Source organism: Candoia aspera, chromosome 2, assembly GCF_035149785.1.
Source record: "Candoia aspera isolate rCanAsp1 chromosome 2, rCanAsp1.hap2, whole genome shotgun sequence".
NCBI lineage: Eukaryota > Metazoa > Chordata > Lepidosauria > Squamata > Boidae > Candoia > Candoia aspera.
This window is the reverse complement of record NC_086154.1, coordinates 132085330-132105709: the sequence shown is the minus strand read 5'-3', so window position 1 is coordinate 132105709 and position 20380 is coordinate 132085330. Positions and strand designations below refer to the sequence as shown.

Sequence of the window (20380 nt, the reverse complement as noted above, 5' to 3'; positions counted from 1 at the left end):
CTGGGGGCGATTTCAGGTCCTTGGATGGGAAAGCAAAGAGTCTGCATCTCTTGCATTGGAAATAAACACTTTTGATCTGATAACAGCAGGTCTGTTGCTATGCAGGCAGGAAAAGGAAGTCTCCTCCTTGCAGGAAATGTGTCTTGGAATACCTTTCTCTAATCATGCCAGCCATCTTTTTTCCTTTTTGGAAATCTCAGCTGCCCACCCATCCATGGTAGAGCAGGCGGCCCCAGATTATTTCTGAATCAATCTTTCATTGATGCTTCCCTTGAAAGTGGAAATGTATTTTTCGGCAGGAACTCATGACATCTGTAGTTTTTCTTCAGAGAATGAAGTTGCTGTGCAAGAGTTTTTTTTTATGAACTGAATTTTCAACACTCAAAAAGCCACCTGATAGAGTTGGCGTAACGTTTTATTTCCTGAAACGGTGGCTTGTCAGCACCCTCCTCCTCCCCAAACAGTACCCATCATGTGAAGTGCTCCCTCCACCTGAAATTTCAGCAACAGGAAAGCTTTATCTGCTGAATTGCTACCTGCCAAGAGAGAAGTGGAGCCTGCCAGTAAAACTAAAGAGAAAACCAGGTCTAGATATCACAGGGACTCTCTTTGGGTTATAAGGTGAGGTCTAAATTAGAAAAACTAATGTAACCTGCTTAATTACTAATGCAATAAATATATATAATATAATATAGATATAATGCAATATATATATAACTGATAACAATACATATACAGTATATATATAACTATATATAAATATAAATATATATCTTATTATCATTGCTAAACCAGCGGAATAACTGAGCCATGCTTTTCTTAACAGCAATATTAAATGCAGGGTTTGTTTTACAGTGCCTTTGAGTCAACACTGACTTCTGGTGACTCCCTGGACAAGTCCCTGCAGTTTTTAGAACTGGTTTGCCCTTGCCTTTTTCCTGGGACTGAGTGTGTGTGACTGGCCCAAGGTCACCCAGCTGGCTTCATGCCTAAGGCGGAACTAGAACTCAAGGTCTCCTAGTTTCTAGCCTGGTGCCTTACCACTTCACCAAACTGGCTCTCTTAAATGCATTTACTAGAGTAGAAAATCCTACTGTATTTAGCAGGCCTTATTTCTATGTAAACAGGCTTATGATTTTTCTGCACAAGCCCTCTAAAACACTTGAGTAACCAAACAGATGACTTTTTTCCTAAAGTATAATTGAGATTGTCTGTTCAACATCTTGAGAAGGCACTTGATCTACTAGGTGATATGATATGCATATTACTGCTTGAGATTATGAGAATCTATGAGACTATTTTTTTTCTCTTTCATTGCAAGCTTGGGCCAAACCAATCTGGTAATATGTTGAAGCATAGAATTCATTATCTTTTTAAATATCCACCAGCTGTTCTCTTTCAGTTACTGTAGTGCGAATCTCTGCTGGGGAAAACTGTCCTTCCATTGTAATGCAAATAGAAAAGTTGGTTTATTTGGTAAAACACTGCTAAATGTTTCAAATAATATATTTTCCAGGGCAGTTTATGGAAGATTCTACTTTAAAAAATCTAAAAGCATCAAAATCATTAGCAAAAAAAATACTCAGTGCAGGACTAAAAGTTATTTTCAAAGCTTGGAAAAAAGTCTGTCTGATACTTAAAAGTCAATAATGTGTGAAGAGCATTCTTTAGATATAGAGTCCCCATTGAGGAAACCTCTCCTTCTCTAGTTATAACTAATATCTCACAAAAGCAGCACCCAAATAAGAGCCTCCATTAATGATCTCTGGGTACAGGAAGGGGGTCAATACAGGCAATCCTTCAGGTACCTTTGTCCCAAGATATGAAGTTCTTGCAGAGTTAGCATTGGTACTTCAACTACCCCCAGAAACAGATCAAGAATCAGTGCAGCTGTTCAAGGGCTGCGTGAGGGAACAAACAGGAGTTTGCCAATAGAGTGTGATGACTGGAACACTCAACTTCCCATTGAATCTGACCCATAAGCATTTACTTAGAATTCTCTTTAATGGTGTGTAGCATTCAGCACAAAGGAAAAAGTTGTGAATGGAAAAATCCCATGCTTTTCCCCATTAAACATCTTCAGTGAATTCAAATCCCCCCCCACTCCCCTTCTCAGGTATGCACCCCTCCCTCTCATGCCAGGTAGTGTAAGAATCTGCAGCTGTCTCTAACGGCTTCTCTCAAACAACCCTGGCACTGTGAGATAGTCCAGACAAGATGATTTCACTCTCCAACAATGTTCCCCCTCCCCTGCCTTTGACTCACAAAAAAGATACACGTGTTAAGTGGAACATGCATGCGAATCCAATTGAATGTTTGATCTGGGAGCATGACATAGAGTTTGGTAAGGAAATGTAAAGGAAAATCCTAGGGGAAAAAATCCCCTAAATCAATAGTTGTACTCAGCAGAGTCTGAAGGAACAAAAATAAATAATAACCTTCTAAAGTTGGTATTAAGGAAAAATGAAAACGGACATGAGTCTCCAATCATGACTTGCACTGTTTGTGTCATGCTTATGTTCCTGCCCGAAAACTTGATACACCCTTTTTCTTGAAGCAATAATGGCGCTTCAAAACAAAACTAAATTCAGAGGACTGCAGTGGCAAGTGGTTATACTTCACCTCAAAAGAAAGGATAAAAATGCACTGAATCAAAGAAGCTGGCAGAGGAAGCAACACTCCATAGGGAAGAGACCACCCATAACTTGAGCAATGAAGGAGAACAATATTAGTATTTTTGAAACTAATCCACAGTAAAGAGAATGAAGGACTGGGAATGTTTATCCTTGAGAACAGAAGACTGAAGGAGGACATGATAGTACTCTTAAAATACTTGCTTATTTGCCCTCTCTTTCTCTTAAAAAAATAATAAATTGTTTTTAAAAATCTGTTTTCTGTCCTTCCAGAATACAGGACATGAAAGAATACATTTAAATGACAGGAAGGCAGATTCCAATTTAATGTTAAAAAATAACTTCCTACCAGTAAAAGCATTTTGACAGTGGAACCAATTACTTTGGGCTCTGCAGTGACCTGGATTGATAAGGGAAAAGGAGATTTATCAGAGTATGTGGGTATGCCCATGTTGTACTTGTCAGCAAGTCCTTAAAGATATATGAATGATTTAAGGAGGTGCTGACAAGTGCTGCCCATGTGCCCAGATACATTCTGGATCACTTTTCCCCCTTTAAATTTGGGTCACTGCACAGCCCTACCAATAATCCAGAATGTTGATGGGCTCCTCTTCACTGGATATATTCAAGCAGAGGCCATGGGTCAGGAATGTTTTAATTTGGATTCCTGCTCTGAGTAGGGAATTGGTCTCAATAGCCCTAACACTTCCAACTCTATAGTTTTATGATTCTACAGTAAATTTTTCATATTATTGCCACCCTTTCAACCAGAACCTAAAGAAAAACATGTAAACGATTTCAACTAGTGCCAAGAAATACATAAGCAGCGACTGCAAGGAGGAATCTTCTAACTCAACTTACAAGAGACCTTTGCTTAATGGCTCTTACTCCTGAGTAAGCCTAATAGAGCATCTTGGCCATGACAGTAGGATCCTCGATAATATTGAGTTTAATCTAGTGCCATATGGGACTATTGTTTTAATTGCAGTTCTAAGTAACTGTGGAAAAAGCAATGCTAAAGTATCTACTAGTATATGAATCCTTTTTTGTGGTTGCAATTTGTGAAATGTTCTCTTTCCTGTTTCATTCTAGTAATAACAGTGACAGAACTCTCTGTGAGTTGTTACAACTATACTAAAGACTTTCTCATTTAGCAGCCAAATGAAGCATCCTCATAAACTCCTACACATAAGTTCTTGAGAAAAACAAATGTCAGTTGGAAGTTGTGAAAATATTATCAAAAAATTGACATAGGACAGGAAGGGGGGATTTTCTGATACACGCTAATGAAATATTACTTAGATTTTAAAAATACGATTTATCCAATGTTAGGCTTGTAACCTGCCATGATCTGAACCTCCCCCATCCCACATAGTTTAAGGTAGGATTGTGAAATTTTGGCATAGCAAATCAGCCGGGGTGAAGAACAGACTCCTTTGAGTATTTTAGGTAAAAGAAAACTACACAGATCTTGCTTTTGTTTCAGGGTAGGAGATTAAGAGAGACATAATATTTTTAATGGATGTATTTGTGGGAAATGAAACATCCCAGAAATTGTGACTTGGCCCAAAGAACAGGGCTTCTTCTGGTTGTTAAACAAGAGTTCGTGGCTCAGTTAGGGTTGATGCATACAGTTTTCTTGCCCTGGTACAAAGATGTATTCCTGAGGATGTGTCTTCACAATGGAGCCTCCATGACATAGGCAGCCCATTGCTGAGGCAGACTGAAGCTGGTCTCAGCTGGTCCAACAGTTTCCTGGGAAAGCAGGAAAAAATCATCCCATTCCAGGTTGCATGAAGGAAGAGCCTTTGGAAGTTGGCAACCTGCTGGGCTGTAGTTTTATTTTATTTATTTATTTATTCGATTTATATAGCCACCCATCTCAAACTAGCAGTGGCTGAACTAACAGCTACAAGAACCCTGTCTACTTCCTCAGGTTCAACAGGCTCAAACTCCTCCCAGATAACAGCAAGACCACCCTGTTTCATCTAACCATTGGGCTCTGGGTCTTCACAGCCCTTTGTGTTTTGGCTGTCAGAGAAAGCAGAATTTTGCCCAGTCACCACCTCCTACATCTTTCTGTGGAGTTGTCAGGGGAGTATCGACCCCATGGAAGACTAAATGCAGGTTTTCCATGACGCTGATATTCCTCTTAATAACCAAATAATAATTAATGTATGCATAGGATTACCTTGTATTTTCCCCTTGCAAGTTTGGGTAAGACAGAAAGGATTTAAGGACAAGTCAACTTTCTGGAAAAGTGGACTTCTGTTGCCAAGATGGGAAGAAAAGAGAAGGGAGGAAAGAAGGTGCAAAGAATGGGAGAAGATTCTCTTCCCTTTTTTCTACCTTTCCACACAGATAAATATGAAAAAAACCATACCTACAGGTAGTCTTCACTTAATAACCACAATTCGGATCAGAATTTCAGTTGCTAAGCAAAGCGGTCATTAAGTGATTCCAACTCAATTTTACAACCTTTTTTGCACCAGTCATTAAGCTAGTGGTCATTAAGCAAACCATGTGGTCATGATGCGAACCACTGTGGTCATTAAGCGAACCACATGGTTGTTAAGCAAATCACACAGTTCCCCATTGATTTTGCTTGCCAGAAGCTGACTGGGAAAGTAAAAAATGGCAATCACATGACCACAGGGACGCTGCAACAGCCCCAACTTGGAGGACTGGCCGTAAGTCAGTCCGTCATAACTTGGAATGGTTGTAAGTTCAGTGCTGTAGTAACTTTGAATGGTCACTGAATGAATGGTCGTTAAGCGAGGACTACCTGTAATAAGGTGGGGGTGGGGGATCCATTTGTGAGATTTGGCTTGGACCTCAGACAGCCTGCTCTGTATCCTCTGAATACACTTCTAATATTTATTCTGAGGAAAGAAAAACAGCATCTGAGGCATCATGAGGAGAGAGAAGCATGTCTTCCCTGTCTCTTGCAGTACATTTGCTGTTTAAGGATATTGACAACTCCTTTTTGACATGTGGGCAGACACCTGTTCAAAACATGTCTGTGTCCCTGTTCCATGTATGCTGAACCCATAACATTGGATGAATGAGACTTTCTAGCATCTCTCAGTAAGTCCTATCCTTGGCTTCCCCCCACCCTTCTTCTTTTCCTTCACCACCAGACGCTGAAGGCAAACCAGGACAGTGTGTACTGAACAGATATTTCCCACATCCATGTGCAGCACACCCCCATCCCATATGCAGGCTCTGGTGGAGAAGCCAGATAAGAAAGAAAACAGCGCGGGAATGGAGTTGAAATAATAATGAGGCACTCTCCTGAGATCCCATTTTTGCACTAGATGACTCTGCCCTGACCTTGGAGATTAAAGGTTTGCAACCTGAGGCTCAAAATAAAGATCATACAAAAATGGTTCCCCTTTTGCTTTCATGCCAAAGTACACCAACAGTCTGAAGCGCGATTGCTTAGTCCATTCATGTTATGTATTGTAACTGGTTCTTTGAAGTATTACATTTGTTTTTCATTTATGCTTTTCAAGTGTCCATAACTTTTGGACTGGGCAGCTCTCTTATTTTAAACAAATTCTCCAATACCACACTGATCCAACTTAGTACAGCCATGTATGCCCTGATTTCATATTCTGGTTTGCAGGGAGTTCTTTAACCAGGATTTGTCACCTCAGATGTCAGAGGAAATAGTTTAGGAAACTAGGACACCTTGGCTGAAATCTGGCTTCTAAAGAAAAAAGGGAAGCATAGAGAAGAGGCAGTAAGTCAGTTTACTCGTTAGCTGATAAATCATGGCTTATTAGAGCAAAACTGACTTAGTGGCCCATAATCTACAACAACCATGTTCTATTTTTTTTTCTTTACCCCCAGTGACTTCATTTTTCTCACTTGAGACATTTTCCTGTAAAATGGACAACTCCTTAATTGTTTGTGCTGCAAATGTAGAGGTATTAAAACAATCAAGTTCCTAATCCTGCTAGGATTCTGGTAAATTTCCATGACCAGGAAGCCATCTATAGGCTTCACTCTCAGCATCTTTTGTTCTACTGGTACAATACTGCTAAAGCCCTATAGCATTATGGGGAAATAGGAGCCACACCAGCATGAGATCACTGCTGCCCCCATATATGGAATAGCAATAAAAGAATGAAAAATTCAGAGACCCTAGGATAATTTAAAAAGGCTTTGCTTGGCAATAAAAAATAGTGTAGGTCCCAGGCAGGCCTCTCCTGGGCAAGTAGAAGTCTACTTACGAGGGCCATGCTGCATTTTGGAGCTGATTCCAAAAAGTTGTTTCAGAGGTTATGGAGGACAAACAACACCTGCTGGCAACTGCAGCTGCATCTTTTGATGTCTCTACTTCAAAGCAGCTGCATCTTTTAATGTCTCTGCCCTTCATATAATTATTTTAAATGGGAAAGACTTCATGCAAACAATGCATTTAATGAAATGAAGTTTGGTCCTGAAACAGTTCATACATTTGAATTCTTCCAGCAGCCATATTTATAGTGGTAACATATTAGTTACCAATAGAAGAAAATATCTGTAGTTCAGGGTTGAACTGTGGAGTCCTTGGTGTTCTCTGAGCTTGCTTGTTTGCTTGCAGATGTTATAATCAAGCTCAGAGAATACCAAGGACTCCTCATATTTCACTTAATTTTAAGCAACCCTTTTTCTTTTCCACATCACATTGGCACATACCCCTGCCACCCAAGCAACTATACTAGCACAAATTTTTTGGCTAAGGTCATGTGCAGACTTGTTCTAGTCTGATTTCATTTCTGATTTTCTCATTTACTGCAGTGATATTGTCTTCTTGTCACAGCAATTACATAGTTTTCATTAAAAAATATACCATTCATTAAAACATATTTAGTAGAAATGTACTACTTTCGTAATTTTTTGAATATAAAAAAGTCTGTTTTGGTTAGCAGCAGTCTCCTATTTTCCATCCTCCCTATCTCTGAAAAATACAGAATAATGGTACTGTTTCTGACAATATTACACAACATGCTGAAATGACAAATGTATCCAATTTTCCAAATCTCTTATATGGATCACTAGTGAGGCAATGCTCTTGGGAAGAAAATACACATTATAGACTTATGCATAGTAAATAAAACTAACTTGGGAAGGAAGAATCTGAAGTATAAATTGAAAAAAGAGCAAGAGGGTGTTCCTTCCTTCCCAGTCCTGCACATTTTCAAGCTCTAAATCTCTTCCATCTGCTTCTCTTCCCCAGTTTTTCTGCCAGTTTGGAAGGAAAAGTTGCTTTGGTATATTCTCAAGTTTCCTTTGGAGGCTGATGGGATTGGAGTTGGGAAATTCTATGCAAGGGAGACATTTATACTCTTTCTTCTGTCCTACCCACACTTTCTTCCTGAGCATTAGGGTCCTATTATTTATGTATTTATTTATTTTTTAAATTTATATCACTGCCCATCTCCCCCAGCGGGGGACTCTGGGTGGTTTACAATAAAAGATAATAAAAACATATAAACCTAAATTATAGTCTAAAAATATAAATAAGATAAATAGATATAAAACCCAAGAGGAGATGGTATCACAATCAATAGGGGGTGCTATAGTGCCAACCATCCCCAGGTGGAGCTGTTACCTTTCCCATCCCAAGCAAAGCGGCAGAACCAGGTCTTCACGTTCTTCTGGAAGGCCGGAGGCAAGGAAACCCATCTCAACTCTGGGGGCAGGATATTCCAAAGGGTGGGTGCCACTGCAGAGAAGGCCTGCCTCCTGGATCCTGCTAGATGGAATTCCTTTGCTGATGGGGTCTGTAGCATGCCCTTTCCGCCTGACCCAGTGGGGCGGGTTGATGTTATGGGGATGAGACAGTCCCTCAGGTAACCTGGTCCCATGCCACATAGGGCTTTAAAGGTGATAACCAGCACCTTGAATTGGACCCGGAAGCAAACTGGTATCCAAGGCAGCTCACATAACAGTGGTATCACGTGTGCTGATTTTACAGCATCAATAACTGTCTGCACAGCCGCATTCTGGACCAGCTGAAGCTTCCAGATACTCTTGAAGGGTAGCCCCATGTACAGCGCATTGCTATAGTCTATATGGGATATGACCAGGGCATGAGTGACTGTTCAGAGGGCATCTCGGTCCAGGAATGGGCATAGTGGTGCACCACCCAAAAATGTGCAAAGGCCCTCCTGGCCACGACTTCCACCTGCTCTTTGAGCAGGAGTCACGAGTCCAGGAGGACCCCCAGGCTCCGCACTGGGTCCGAATGGGGCAGTGCCACCCCATCCAGAACCAAAGATGACAACTTCCTGGAAACCAAGGGGCCATCAATCCACAGCCACTCCATCTTACTAGGGTTCAGTTGAAGCCTATTATTCCCCATCCAGACCCCCACAGCCCCCAGGCACTTGGAGAGGGTGGCGACTGCATCACTTACTTTACCTGGGATGGAGATATATAATTGAGTATCATTAGCATATTGATGATACCTCATCCCGTGGTGACGGATGATCTCACCCAGTGGTTTCATGTAGATGTTAAAAAGGAGAGGGGAGAGTACCGAACCCTGCGGCACACCACAATGGAGGGGTCGAGGGTCAGATCTCTCCTTTCCTATCACCACTGATTGGGAGTGGCCCTGGAGGAAGCTGCCCAGAGTCATTTGCTGAGATGGGTGGCTATAGAAATCAAATAAATAAATAAATAAATAAATAAAATGAGGTGAACCAGTGCAAAACTACACCACCCATCCCCAACCCCCTGAGCCCCCCCAAAAGGATACCATGGTCGATGGTATCAAAAGCCACTGAAAGGTCCAAGAGAGCCAGTATGGATGCACTGCCTCCATCCTGCTCCTGCCAGAGATCATCCATAAGTGCGACCAATGCGGTCTCCATCCCATATCTCGGCCTGAAACCTGACTGAAAAGGGTCCAGATGATCTGTTTCCTCCAGAATCCTCTGGAGCTGCAATGCAACCACTTTCTCAACCACCTTTCCCAAAAAGGGAAGGTGGGAGACAGGGTGGAAATTGCCCAGTATAGTAGGGTCCAGGGATGGCTTCTTGAGGAGGGGGTGCATGAGTGCCTCCTTAAAGGCAGCCGGAAACACTCCCTCCCTCAAGGATGCATTAACCATCGCCTGGACCCAACCACAAGTCACCTCCTGGGCTGATTTTACCAGCCAGGAAGGCCATAGGTCAAGATGGCATGTGGTTGCATTTACAGTCTGGAGGATCCTGTCCACTTCCTCAGGCCCAACAGGATCAAACCATTCCCAGATAACAGGGTAAGTATACTCCCTTGGCATCTCCCCAGGCTCCGCTTCATGCTTAGAGTCCACCTCAGAATAGATCTGAGCGATTTTATCCTGCAGATGCTCCGAAAACTCTTCTGAACAGCCCTTCAAGTGGGTCACTGAGTCTACCTGACCAAGAAGAGATGGAGTGATCTTAAACAGAGCCATCAGGCGACATTCTGTGGATGCAATAAGAGTGGAGAAATACTCACGTTTTGCCGCTCTTACTGCCACAAGGTAGGCCTTAATAGCAGCTCTAGCTTGTGTTTGGTCAGATTCAGTCTTCATCTTTCTCCAGCAGTGCTCCAGACGTCTCTTAACCCTCTTCAAAACCCTCAGCTCCTCCATGAACCACAGGGAGTGACAGGTCGAACGCAGCAAGAGAGGTTGCACAGGTGCGATCCTGTCCAAGGCCTTGGCCATGGCCCTATTCCAGGCCACGGCCAGGACCTCTGCTGAACCATGCATCAGGTCCTTGGGAATAACCCCCAGCTCCCTCTGGAACCCTACCAGGTCCATCAGTCTCCAGGGGCGGACCAATCAAATGGGTCCTGCCTCCCTGCGGAGTGGGGCAGCACAAAAGAATCTCAGGGTCATCAGGTCATGGCCTGACCATGACAACAGGGACAGATCTAACTCTCCCCTCAGATCACATTGCCACTGCTCAGACAAGAAAACCAAGTCTGGGGTGAGACCACTGTCTCGAGTCAGGTCCCAAATAATCTGGGACAGGCCCATGGCTGCCATGGTAGCCATGAACTCCTGAGCCGCCTTCGAGGCACATCCCAGGGATGGCAGGTTGAAGTCCCCCAGAACCACAAGCCTGGGAAACTCCACTGCCAGCCTGGAGATGGCCTCCAGCAGCTCAGGCAGGGAGGTTGCCATGCAGCAGGGAGGCTGGTACAGTAGCAACACCCCCAACTGTTCTTGGGAACCCAGCTTGAATTATTATTACCCATATTAGCAGTTATTGAATTACTATTACCCATATTAGCAGGTAACTTCCTCTAGAATTAGTTCCTTAGCCTGACCAAGAATTGAGAAAGCATTCCTTATGGGTGAGGACATTTTCTGAATCACTCCTGGGCAGATTTTTACTTTGTCTTGGGAGTATCATTTTCTTCTTGCATCCCCAAACATTACAACTGTCCTAAAGGAGATTTTCCTTTAGCCTAGTTGAGCTTCCTCTTGAGCCCGGCTGCTTCCTCAGCCTTCTTCTTCTCTTCTTTGAGTTCCCTGTATCGCCACTTAGGCAACTGCAGTGCTTTCTTGTTTGTGGACTCAGGTGGCACATTGTCTTCAGGAGTCAACTGGGCAGAAGACTTGGTGAGCTTAATTTTTGGAATCCCTCTGGGGAAGATGCTGTTGCATCGCAAAGGAAGGGATAGAAACTTCACAATGGTACTGGGGGATTGATAGGGGACCAGGGTTTGGGTCCTGAACTGGCCACTGCAGCATGATCTACTAGCTATTGATTCGGCATCAGGATCAGGTGCATATTTGTTGAGAATTTCTGGCACTGAGCGTCTCTGCTTGCCTATTTCTGGTGGGCTGCCAGGACAGAGAGTTTGGCAAGCAGTGGCCACAAATGGGCTGGCCAAGGAAGTGGTCATGCGCACCATGTGATCCATCACACCATCTGTCTCAGGGTCACGTGGACAACAGATTGTAAACATAGAGCAAATGTGATCAGAGAGACACCTGGCTCTGGATTTTGTAGCCATTGCTTCAGCCACCAGTTCAGGCAGACGGGGCCACTCTGGCAAGTACTTATTAGAGAATTGCTGAGCACATGGGCGTTGCAAAAGGATTCTGATCCGCATGATAGTTTCAAAGCATCCAGTCATGGCTGCCCATTCCAGTGCTGTCTTTCCTTTCACGTGGTCCACAGCTCCTAGGTCAGCTCCTAGGAGGAAGCATGCATGATGAGAAATCCAGCAGTGTGTCATTCCCCACAAGTCCCTACTTGCGTTTCCACATGGCTGCCCCAGAAGTCTTGGCATGGAGTGCCTTCACTGGACCAGAGCTGCTTTCACCATCCCATTTTGAGATTCATGTGATAAGGGAGGAGAAGCAGGGCCCCTTTGCATCCCTGAAAACCCTGTTCTGCATCCTGTGCTAATATAATTCTTTTTTCTCCAGGCATGCAGTTTTTGCACATCTGAGTAGTACAACTGAGTTGTGTATTGAGTGGAGAATCATGGATTGTAGTAGTTCCCTTGTCCACCTTTCCTCCTGAGAGTGAAAGCAGCTTCTACAGGGATATACGCGCATGTGCATGTGTGAGGGTGTGTGAGACAGCGTGTGATTTCACTAGGATTATGGTGGAGAAGGAACGATGAAAAAGAATCCCTTGCCTGATATTTAGATTAAAAAAAGAATATATTGTGTTATGTTTAGAACTGAACATTAGACATAGTTTCCCCCAAAGGTTATCTTTAGGTGACCTTGTAGAAGTCACCAAATATAAACATGTAAACAAAATGATAAAAAGGATTATGGACTCTTCTGGTTCCTGCCTGCAAGCAGATGGAAGAAAGTGCAAATTTAAAAAATTACATCTGTAGAGTGAGATCAAATGAAAGACAGAACTGCTGTTTCTATCATTAGTTGGACTGGGGTAGGATTCTGGAAGTCAGGAGTTTGATTAATGTAGAGTATTTAGTATGACAAAATATGTATCAAAAGCTCCTGATTTGGGTGGGGGGATCTTTTTGAACTTGGATTTGGGTGAATGTTTTGCTTTAATTATTTATTTTTAAATTTAAAACCAGGCACTTTTTTTGTCACAAGAACTGTGTGCTGTTGTATATGTCTCACAGGTTAATTAGCAAGATGAGAAAAAACAACTTAACTTGTTCATTTAAGTAAGACCTTCCAAAACGTGCCAAGCTACTTCTCAGCAGCTGGTATCTCTGGGCAACTGCCAGAATCCTGGCAGAGTCCACCATTGATGCCTGTTCTTCCTGGAGCACTGAATCCAGAGTAATTAGGCCTAGCTGCTGTTTTTATTTCTCACAATACAGCATCACTATGTACACATGGCGTGTGTAGCAGGAGAATGTGCTGGGGGAATAGTCTGACTCGCCACTGATGAGAGCTTTTGGGGAGCTGTGCAGTGAAATACCGGGGGAGCTTTCCTGTTGCACTGCATCATCCCTGCCCTTCTGCCTAACAGCCCTTTCGGCCAGCTCTCCCCCTTTTCTGCCATCTCTAAACCCGTTCTGGCTCATGCAGACAATAAGAATGGATTTCGCTCTTTAAACTTCCCCTGCCCCTTTGCTTGCAGTTTTTAACAGATGACTAAATGCACAGGTCTACTATCTATCAAAGGCATCATCAATCTCAGCAGGCCCATGATTGGGTGGCTGGGGAAGCTGAGAAGGTGCAAGGAGGACAGACTTCCCCAGTATGGAAAATGAGGACTCTGTCCTCTGGCTGCTAGCCAGGACAGAGGCAAGGAGGACTAGCAATGGGGACAGCAAGACCTAAACTGGTTTAGTTGCCTATGGGCCCACTGAGGGTAGAAAGCACTTTACTGAGCTGTGGGGAAGAGTGTTGGAATTATCAGGGGTCAACCCAGCATTGTCTCACGAGCATAATAAGAGGGTTTGTCTGGTAGGAGTGTATCTATTGTGCTTGTGGGAAGTCACATGGGTCACACAATTTCCTCTTCCTCCTCCTCCTCCTTGGTCTGGGAGATTCACAATCTCCATCTTTACCTCATGGGCAGACATGCAGGCAGGAGGGCTGCGTAATGCAGGCCTCGTCCTCTAACATCTTGCTTGCACGCAGACTTTCTATTCCACATAGAAAGTGTCCACAAAGAACTAGTGATGAAGTACCTTTCTACTATGAACCTACCAGTATCCAGATCTGCTGAATAAAAGTAAGCTACCTCTACTTTTCTTCATCTAACTGCTGTGTGAAGACTGAATTTATTTCTGAACCTAATTAAGCTTGATGTGCAAGTTCTCTTTTTGGTCCACACTTCTACTCTGCAAGATTGCTGTTAGCTGCTTGGAGTTCTTTTATTAACATTTAAAAACTCCATCAAAGAGGTCAAGGTCAAAGTGGTGAACTTGTGGTGATCTTGTGACTGTTGGCTGGCTTTCCTTATGCAAAACAAGAACTGAGGTAGACATTCCCCATCATCCAGAGGTTGGCTCCCTTCTCAGAGCTGGCTACATTTCCAGACAGCATATTTTTTTTCGCTCAGCTTCCACCTCTATTCCCTCAGAAACCAACCTTCACTTCTGCTGGCCTTGAAATGTGAGAACAGGTAAGGAACACTATGAGCCAATCAGTTCTCCCTCCAGCTGATCCACAGAAACATTCAAAAAATGAGAGGCACACTGAGCTGCCATGGTTCCCAGAATGACAAAAATCCCCTTGTCCCCCTACACCCAGAAGAAGAAAATAAATTGCCCTTACAATTTCAATATTTTCAACGTATGTTGTGTGCAAAAACATTGCAAGAAATACGAGTAGTAGCAGTAGCAACTGTTTTGCTGTGAAGGCACCATTCCTTCCATCTCTGTTCAAAAGTCTCCGCTAGCTGTGATCATAGAGGGATAGTGTCCTGGTATTTCTCCCAATAGCTCTAAACATGGTATAATATCTCTGTGTGTAGAATACTGGCTTGCTTGACCCCAGGGATAAGGCAGGAGTTCTGCACAGGCTGCTTATCAGTTTGTGAAATGGACTACAAATGTATTAAAGCATTAGAGTGGGGGTGACGGTTTTCCTCTCCTAGCATGGTTAGCTTGAGACAGAAACTGAGCAAAGACTGATTATACCCAGGGTTGGGAGGCATGACAAAGCAAGACCAAAGCCAATAGAAAAACAGATGGCCCATAAGCCCCAGCACTGCAAAGAAAAAAAGGGAAAGGAAGCAGTCTAGCCTTGCTCCAATTTCAGATGAATAGCGCAGGGCTAGAAAAACTCTGATTTGGCCTGCAAGAAGAACTAAGGTCATGAGAATGGCCAAGCCTGGAGCGTCTAGAATGTGTGTGTGAATGGAAGGGGCCCATGGAAAGGGGCAATTCAGCACTCTGCTGGCAAATCTTTTTATGAGGGTTGGGTTGCTCTAGGGGTTACTAATGACAAAGGGCTCTAAGTCATGGCTCCCTTCCTCTTCATTTCTCTATTGTGGGTGCTCTTGAACTATTTTTCATCCCAGTCATGCTGTTGAGGAACAAAAGAGTGTCAGGGAATTGCTTCTGCTGTCCTCCACTGCTCATCCTATCATGAAATGGGCCATTACCCTGGAAGCCGCCTGCCGAGTCTCTTTTCTGCTCTGGCCTAAAAGCAGTGAGACTCCTCCTCTTACTTCTTCGCCTTATTTCTAGCAGCACGAAACAACTGTGTTGCATCTTTGAGGCTTCTCTTCAGGGATATGGAAGATGGTCTAGAAGCAATTTTTCATTTTCCAAACCGTCCTTGAAAAGTACATGTCTCACTCACATTCCAGTTTAGGCAGTATACCTTCCCCACTTGAGAAGAGAGATGTCCCCAATGTCTCCCATCACTGGTGGGTTCTCTGCATAGTGCTTGATTATGTCAACTCCTAAAGCTGGTCCATCAACATTAAAATCAACATCAACATCTGGAAGGTCAGCTGAGGTTAATGAGGAGTAATATACCTGCCATGAGCAAGGCTGCAACGCAGTCGTTCTTCCCTTGTATTGCAGCCTTCATAAGGGCAGTCAGGCCTCTGTAATCCTGCTTCTCAATTTCTAGGCCTGGGTAATAATTCAGAAGATAGTTCAGAATAGTAATGTGTCCTTTGTGGCAACAGAGAGAGAAAGGGAACAGCATTAGGAATGCACTCTCCGAAAACAGATACTCATCACAATCTAAAGGCAGCATTGATCATGGAGAATTCAGTTCCACTCTGGGGGCTGATTTTTAATTTTGTTTAATTTTTGGTTTTGCGCAGACCACCTTTGGTTTGCAGACAGTTTATACCTACTACTTTGCCACAAGTGCAAGTCACCAATGTGTGTATAAATGAACTGACTGACAAATGCCCTAAATCTGAGATCCTTTGTGGTTATAACAAATGAGGTCCAAAGACCAAAGTTCCTTAGATAAGCCATTACTCTTAACCTATGATTGTGGAGAAGATAGAATAGGAAGGGGAAAGTTAGGGTTAGGGTTACACTCTAATTAATTTGCAGAATTTTGCTAAATGGTGGGTGAAAAAAGACAGGATTTATGCCAAGCTTTGTGCCTTGAATGTAGCGGGAAATAAAAATCAAACATTGGCTCAGCTATCAGGATTTTCTTTGCTCCATGCTTTTTCCTTTTTTATAAAGTGATATATATGTTAAAGTTTAAAATAATATATCATCTTATTTTAGGTTGTCATTAAGGAAAGGAGGAATATCTCGATAAAATACACAGGCTTTAGCCAAACAGTGCTGGGCATAGATAGTGGTTTCTACAAGCAGACTAATGTGTGTGTGTGTGTGTGTGTATTTCCACCTAGATTTCAACATCTATTTGGATTGTCACAGTGAAGAATTTTTCCCTTTGTTATGATCCCTCTTCATTTCATTTTTTAAAAATTTAGCTTCAATTATTTAATTTGACTTTGTTTTGTAGTTAAACTGCATATAAATTATAGTCTGAATAAACAAATGAGAGAATACTAAACAGATAAACTAGGACAGGAAGGAAGTGCAAGATAATCATACCCATTTCAACTGGAATGCCAAAAGAGACCTGAATTCAGATGGGCACAGTTCCATATAGTGAATGCATTTAACTCACTCTGATGATCAGATTGGGTCCTAGTTCTCATGGAGGCATGGCCATGTCTCACTGAAGATCAGTTCACCTTTCAGTAAACCCTCTTGATTTTTGTCTCATAATATATCTCCCTAATGGTAAGTCCTAAGACCCCCACATCACTTTAAAACATCCCACATTGCCCTTTTCTACAGTGAAACTGGAGGAAAATATTAGGGAGGGCCCAAATAAGTAAATCTCTTTTTCTGCCCCTTCTTTGCCCCAGTCAGAGCCAGTCAGCACACAAACTGGAAACAGCAAACCCAGGCTTACTACCAAGTATACATTCAAAACCTATTTTTTTCTGGTAAATGCATGCTATGGGAGATGCAGGACATGGAGTTCCAACAGTGGTTTTTTTTCATTAAACAGTTCTGGACAGATTGGGATTTGAGCAAGGGAATGACAGGAAGGGAAAAGTCCTTAGATTATTTGTGCACAATTTGGAACTGTCTTCTTCAGTTTGCTGTTTTTTAAATTCTGATCAAATGTCCAGCCCAGTTTGAATCTGTTATGTTCCTTGATGTCTCCGTTGTCTTGCCTGGTGTTAGTACTTTTCCTACCTGCTTGAGCTGCCACCATAAGTGCTGTGTTTCCATCATTATCCTGATGATTGACATCTAGGTAGGAGCATTTACTGAGAAGAACGACAATATCTATGAAACCCTGGAAACACGCAACCAAGAGGCCATTCTGGAGAGCAAGAGGGAAAACATTAAGATCCAACCTCCTGAGCACGTGAGACCTTTCACCATCCATCCTTTCAGGTTTTGAGTTCTGTGATCCCAGTATGCTGATGGTCGCTACATCATGACTAACCCCAGTGCAATATGGTCATACTTCTGAGCTTGCTCAGCAGCCAAATGAATACCTTGCAGAGACTGGACACCATGTAGCAAAAGCTGCCTTTCCAATACCATCCCTGGTAACTCTGTTCCTCCCCATCCATAATGAGATTGCATACTGGAGATAGGACTCTCTGATTAACTCTGGGTAGAAAGTGGCAATCAGTACATGGGGATGACATTGTCAGGGAACCACACACACATTCTCTTATGTACTGTATAATGCACAACTTTTATATTGCAATTAGTCTACTATATTTCCCCCATTAGAGCCTCCCCAGGCACATAAGACCGTAGGCTGACTTGCAAAAACCATAAGCCACTTTTAAACCCTGGAGGGCAGGGTGTCAGCGCGTCTCAGAGTGAACAATCAGAATGCAAAACACCTTTTTTTATATTAGTATCTCTGTGAGTGATTATTTTGCAAGGGGGCCATGTTGTCATGGCAAAAGGGAAGCAATGGGGCCTGGATTATAGCAGGAAAGAGCAATCCTTTGGGAAACAGGAGGTGGCCATTCAAGTCCAATTCCTGGGAAATGAATAAGAGTTTGCAAAACAGAAAGGATCTATTAGGCATTTTGGCACCTGAAGAACTGAAGGAGCAGAGCAGAAGGTAATGATACTGTCATGGGAATAGATAGCAGCCCATAAGACGGCCTTTGGCCTCTTCTCATTACATTGTGGGACTTGAGAAGGAGGGCAGGATAGCTATAGGCTCAGCTCTGCTTGAGAAGAAAGGCTGCAAAGACAAGGTTGCCACATTTCCACTAGAGCAGTGGGATGGGCAGTTTTCCCTTGGCAGGAACTCCTGCTTCATCCTGCACCTCACTCCTAGAATTTCTCAGGGGCGAGGGGTGGTTTTTCCCCTTCCTTGAGAAGGAAACATTGTGAAAGGAGAATGAGGGTGGAGCACTATTCCCCCAGTTTTTGTTCTTCCTATTGATTAGCTGGAAGGGTTCACTGGCAACATGGGAAAACAGGATGCATAGAAGAAACTGGGGTACAGCAACATAGTCATACTCAAGGGAATATGATGGGTGGGACGGGTGGCTCTGAGGAAGCACCCTCATCTCTTAGGAGCCCAAGTTACAACGTTGCATCTCTTCCACTCCCATGAATGAAATTTGGAAATCACAGCCATATAACCCAGAATTATGAAGAGAATATATGTCTATCTTAATATAGCAGCACAGATGCAGCCTACAAGAAGTATTTGGCTGTTGGCTGAATTGGTTGGCAGGGGGGTGGGGTGGGGATTACTAGGAATAACTTCCACTCCAAGTGCTTAAACTTGAAAGTCATTGCAACATAGGCCAATGATCTCCCTCAGATGAGTGTCTTATTCATTCAGTTGGATAAAAGGATATGTCTTTGTGCCATCCAGCTGTGGCTCTCCCTATGATCTAGCCAGGCACAAACATCAAATAGTTTGTTGTTAATTGCTTCATGTAGCAGTCATATTAAAGTATTTTGAATCTGTGGAATGACTGGATTTATTTATTTGAGTTATTTATTACCTGCTGCAATCCCCAAACTCTCAGTGGTATACTCTAATAAAACATTGGAAATAAAAATATCTGATGGTAAAAGATTTAAATTACATAATTATAAAATCATAAAATCCAAAGACCATAATACAGTCACCCATCCTAAGGATCATGGATCATTGTAAGCTCTCTGGGATGGCTCTGTTTTCAGTAGTTTCCAGAAGGCCAAACTGTAGGGGCCAGCCCCAGTTCAAGGGGGAAGCTGTTCCAAAGTCTAAGTGCTGCCGTACAAAAGCAGTACCTATGAGCCTCTTTGGTAAGTACCTTGTAGAAATGGGGGACTACCAGCAATTCCTCCTGGAATAAACAATTGTGGTTGAAACAGGCCGGAAGATACTTCTGTGCCAAGCCATATTGACTTTATAGATAATCACCAGCACCTTGAATTGCACTTGGAAGCTAATCGGAAGCCCGTGCAGGGCTCGGAGCAAGGGAGTAGTGTGTTCATGGCAGTGAGTGCCAACCGATCAGTAGACCACTGATTCTGGAGCAACTGATGCTTCCACGTGGTCTTCAAGTTATTTACCGTGACTACCTGTTAAGAACAGTAAAGCTAGAGGTTGTTTCTTAGACCATAGGAGTCCTACTGGGCTGAACTTTGTTCTAACTATATCCCAATTGAACCATACCATCATAGGCCCATTTCATCTCCAGTTTGCATGTGCTGTGTCAGGTTCAGGAAGGGGGTCCAATTACCTGTCCATTGATGTCCAGTTCCATGACTTCTTCCCTGGTCACCCCCCTGTCAAGTTTATCCTGCAATAGCTTTGCATTGTTCTTGACGCAGCACCAGTACAATGTGAACTTTAGGTTGTCGTCACTGTCAAATAGAGTGAGTTCATACACTGGGTAGACTGAGTCATCAGAGAGGAGGCTGCTGGTATCTGAATATTTCCCTTGTCTTTCACTCTCTTCATCCTCATAGTGTAGTTCTAGACTGGATTTGCTTACGGTGGGTGGTGTGTTTTGGTCTCTTTCATTGTTGTCATTATTCATCCAGCCTGTTCACAGAAAGTAGCTTTTGCTGTGGTTTTGGTGGCCCATGTTCATTTCCCTTGAAAGCACTGTTTGTGTTCCATCTTCTTTCTTAATCACATGCTGGGGATCTGCAATGCAAAGGAGAAGATCTGATCCCTCTCAAATATGACATCCCCCTAATCATGTTCATGGGTTTTAGAGAATAATACTAATATTTGATCTGAAGGGATAAGTATATTGTATTGATCATTTGTCCAATATTCTCTAAAACAAATTATATTCCAAAATAAACAGATATTCTGCTCTGAAAGGAA

At 42.9% G+C, this 20380-nt stretch overlaps 1 protein-coding gene across 1 annotated transcript; it reads right to left on the bottom strand.

Moving 5' to 3' along the window:
• Positions 1–11073: 11073 nt before the first annotated feature.
• On the bottom strand, positions 11074–20144 carry ANKRD33 (ankyrin repeat domain 33). Its single transcript, XM_063296569.1, has 4 exons — positions 19785–20144; positions 17260–17389; positions 15547–15687; positions 11074–11807 (listed from the first exon to the last, which is right to left on the bottom strand). Exons 1-4 carry the CDS (start codon positions 20082–20084, stop codon positions 11074–11076), a joined length of 1305 nt encoding a protein of 434 aa, XP_063152639.1. The 5' UTR covers positions 20085–20144.
• Between the last annotated feature and the right edge of the window lie 236 nt (positions 20145–20380).

Bases quoted from the DNA above. Each gene is read 5' to 3' on its own strand.
- ANKRD33 (XM_063296569.1), bottom strand. From the start codon at position 20,084: ATGAATAATGACAACAATGAAAGAGACCAAAACACACCACCCACCGTA. The intron at 17,390-19,784 runs GTAATTGGACCC...CTTGCTCTCCAG, and splicing joins AACTGGACATCAATGGACAG to AATGGCCTCTTGGTTGCGTG. The intron at 11,808-15,546 runs GTATATTACTCC...GCTTCCTCCTAG, and splicing joins TGCAGCCTTGCTCATGGCAG to GAGCTGACCTAGGAGCTGTG.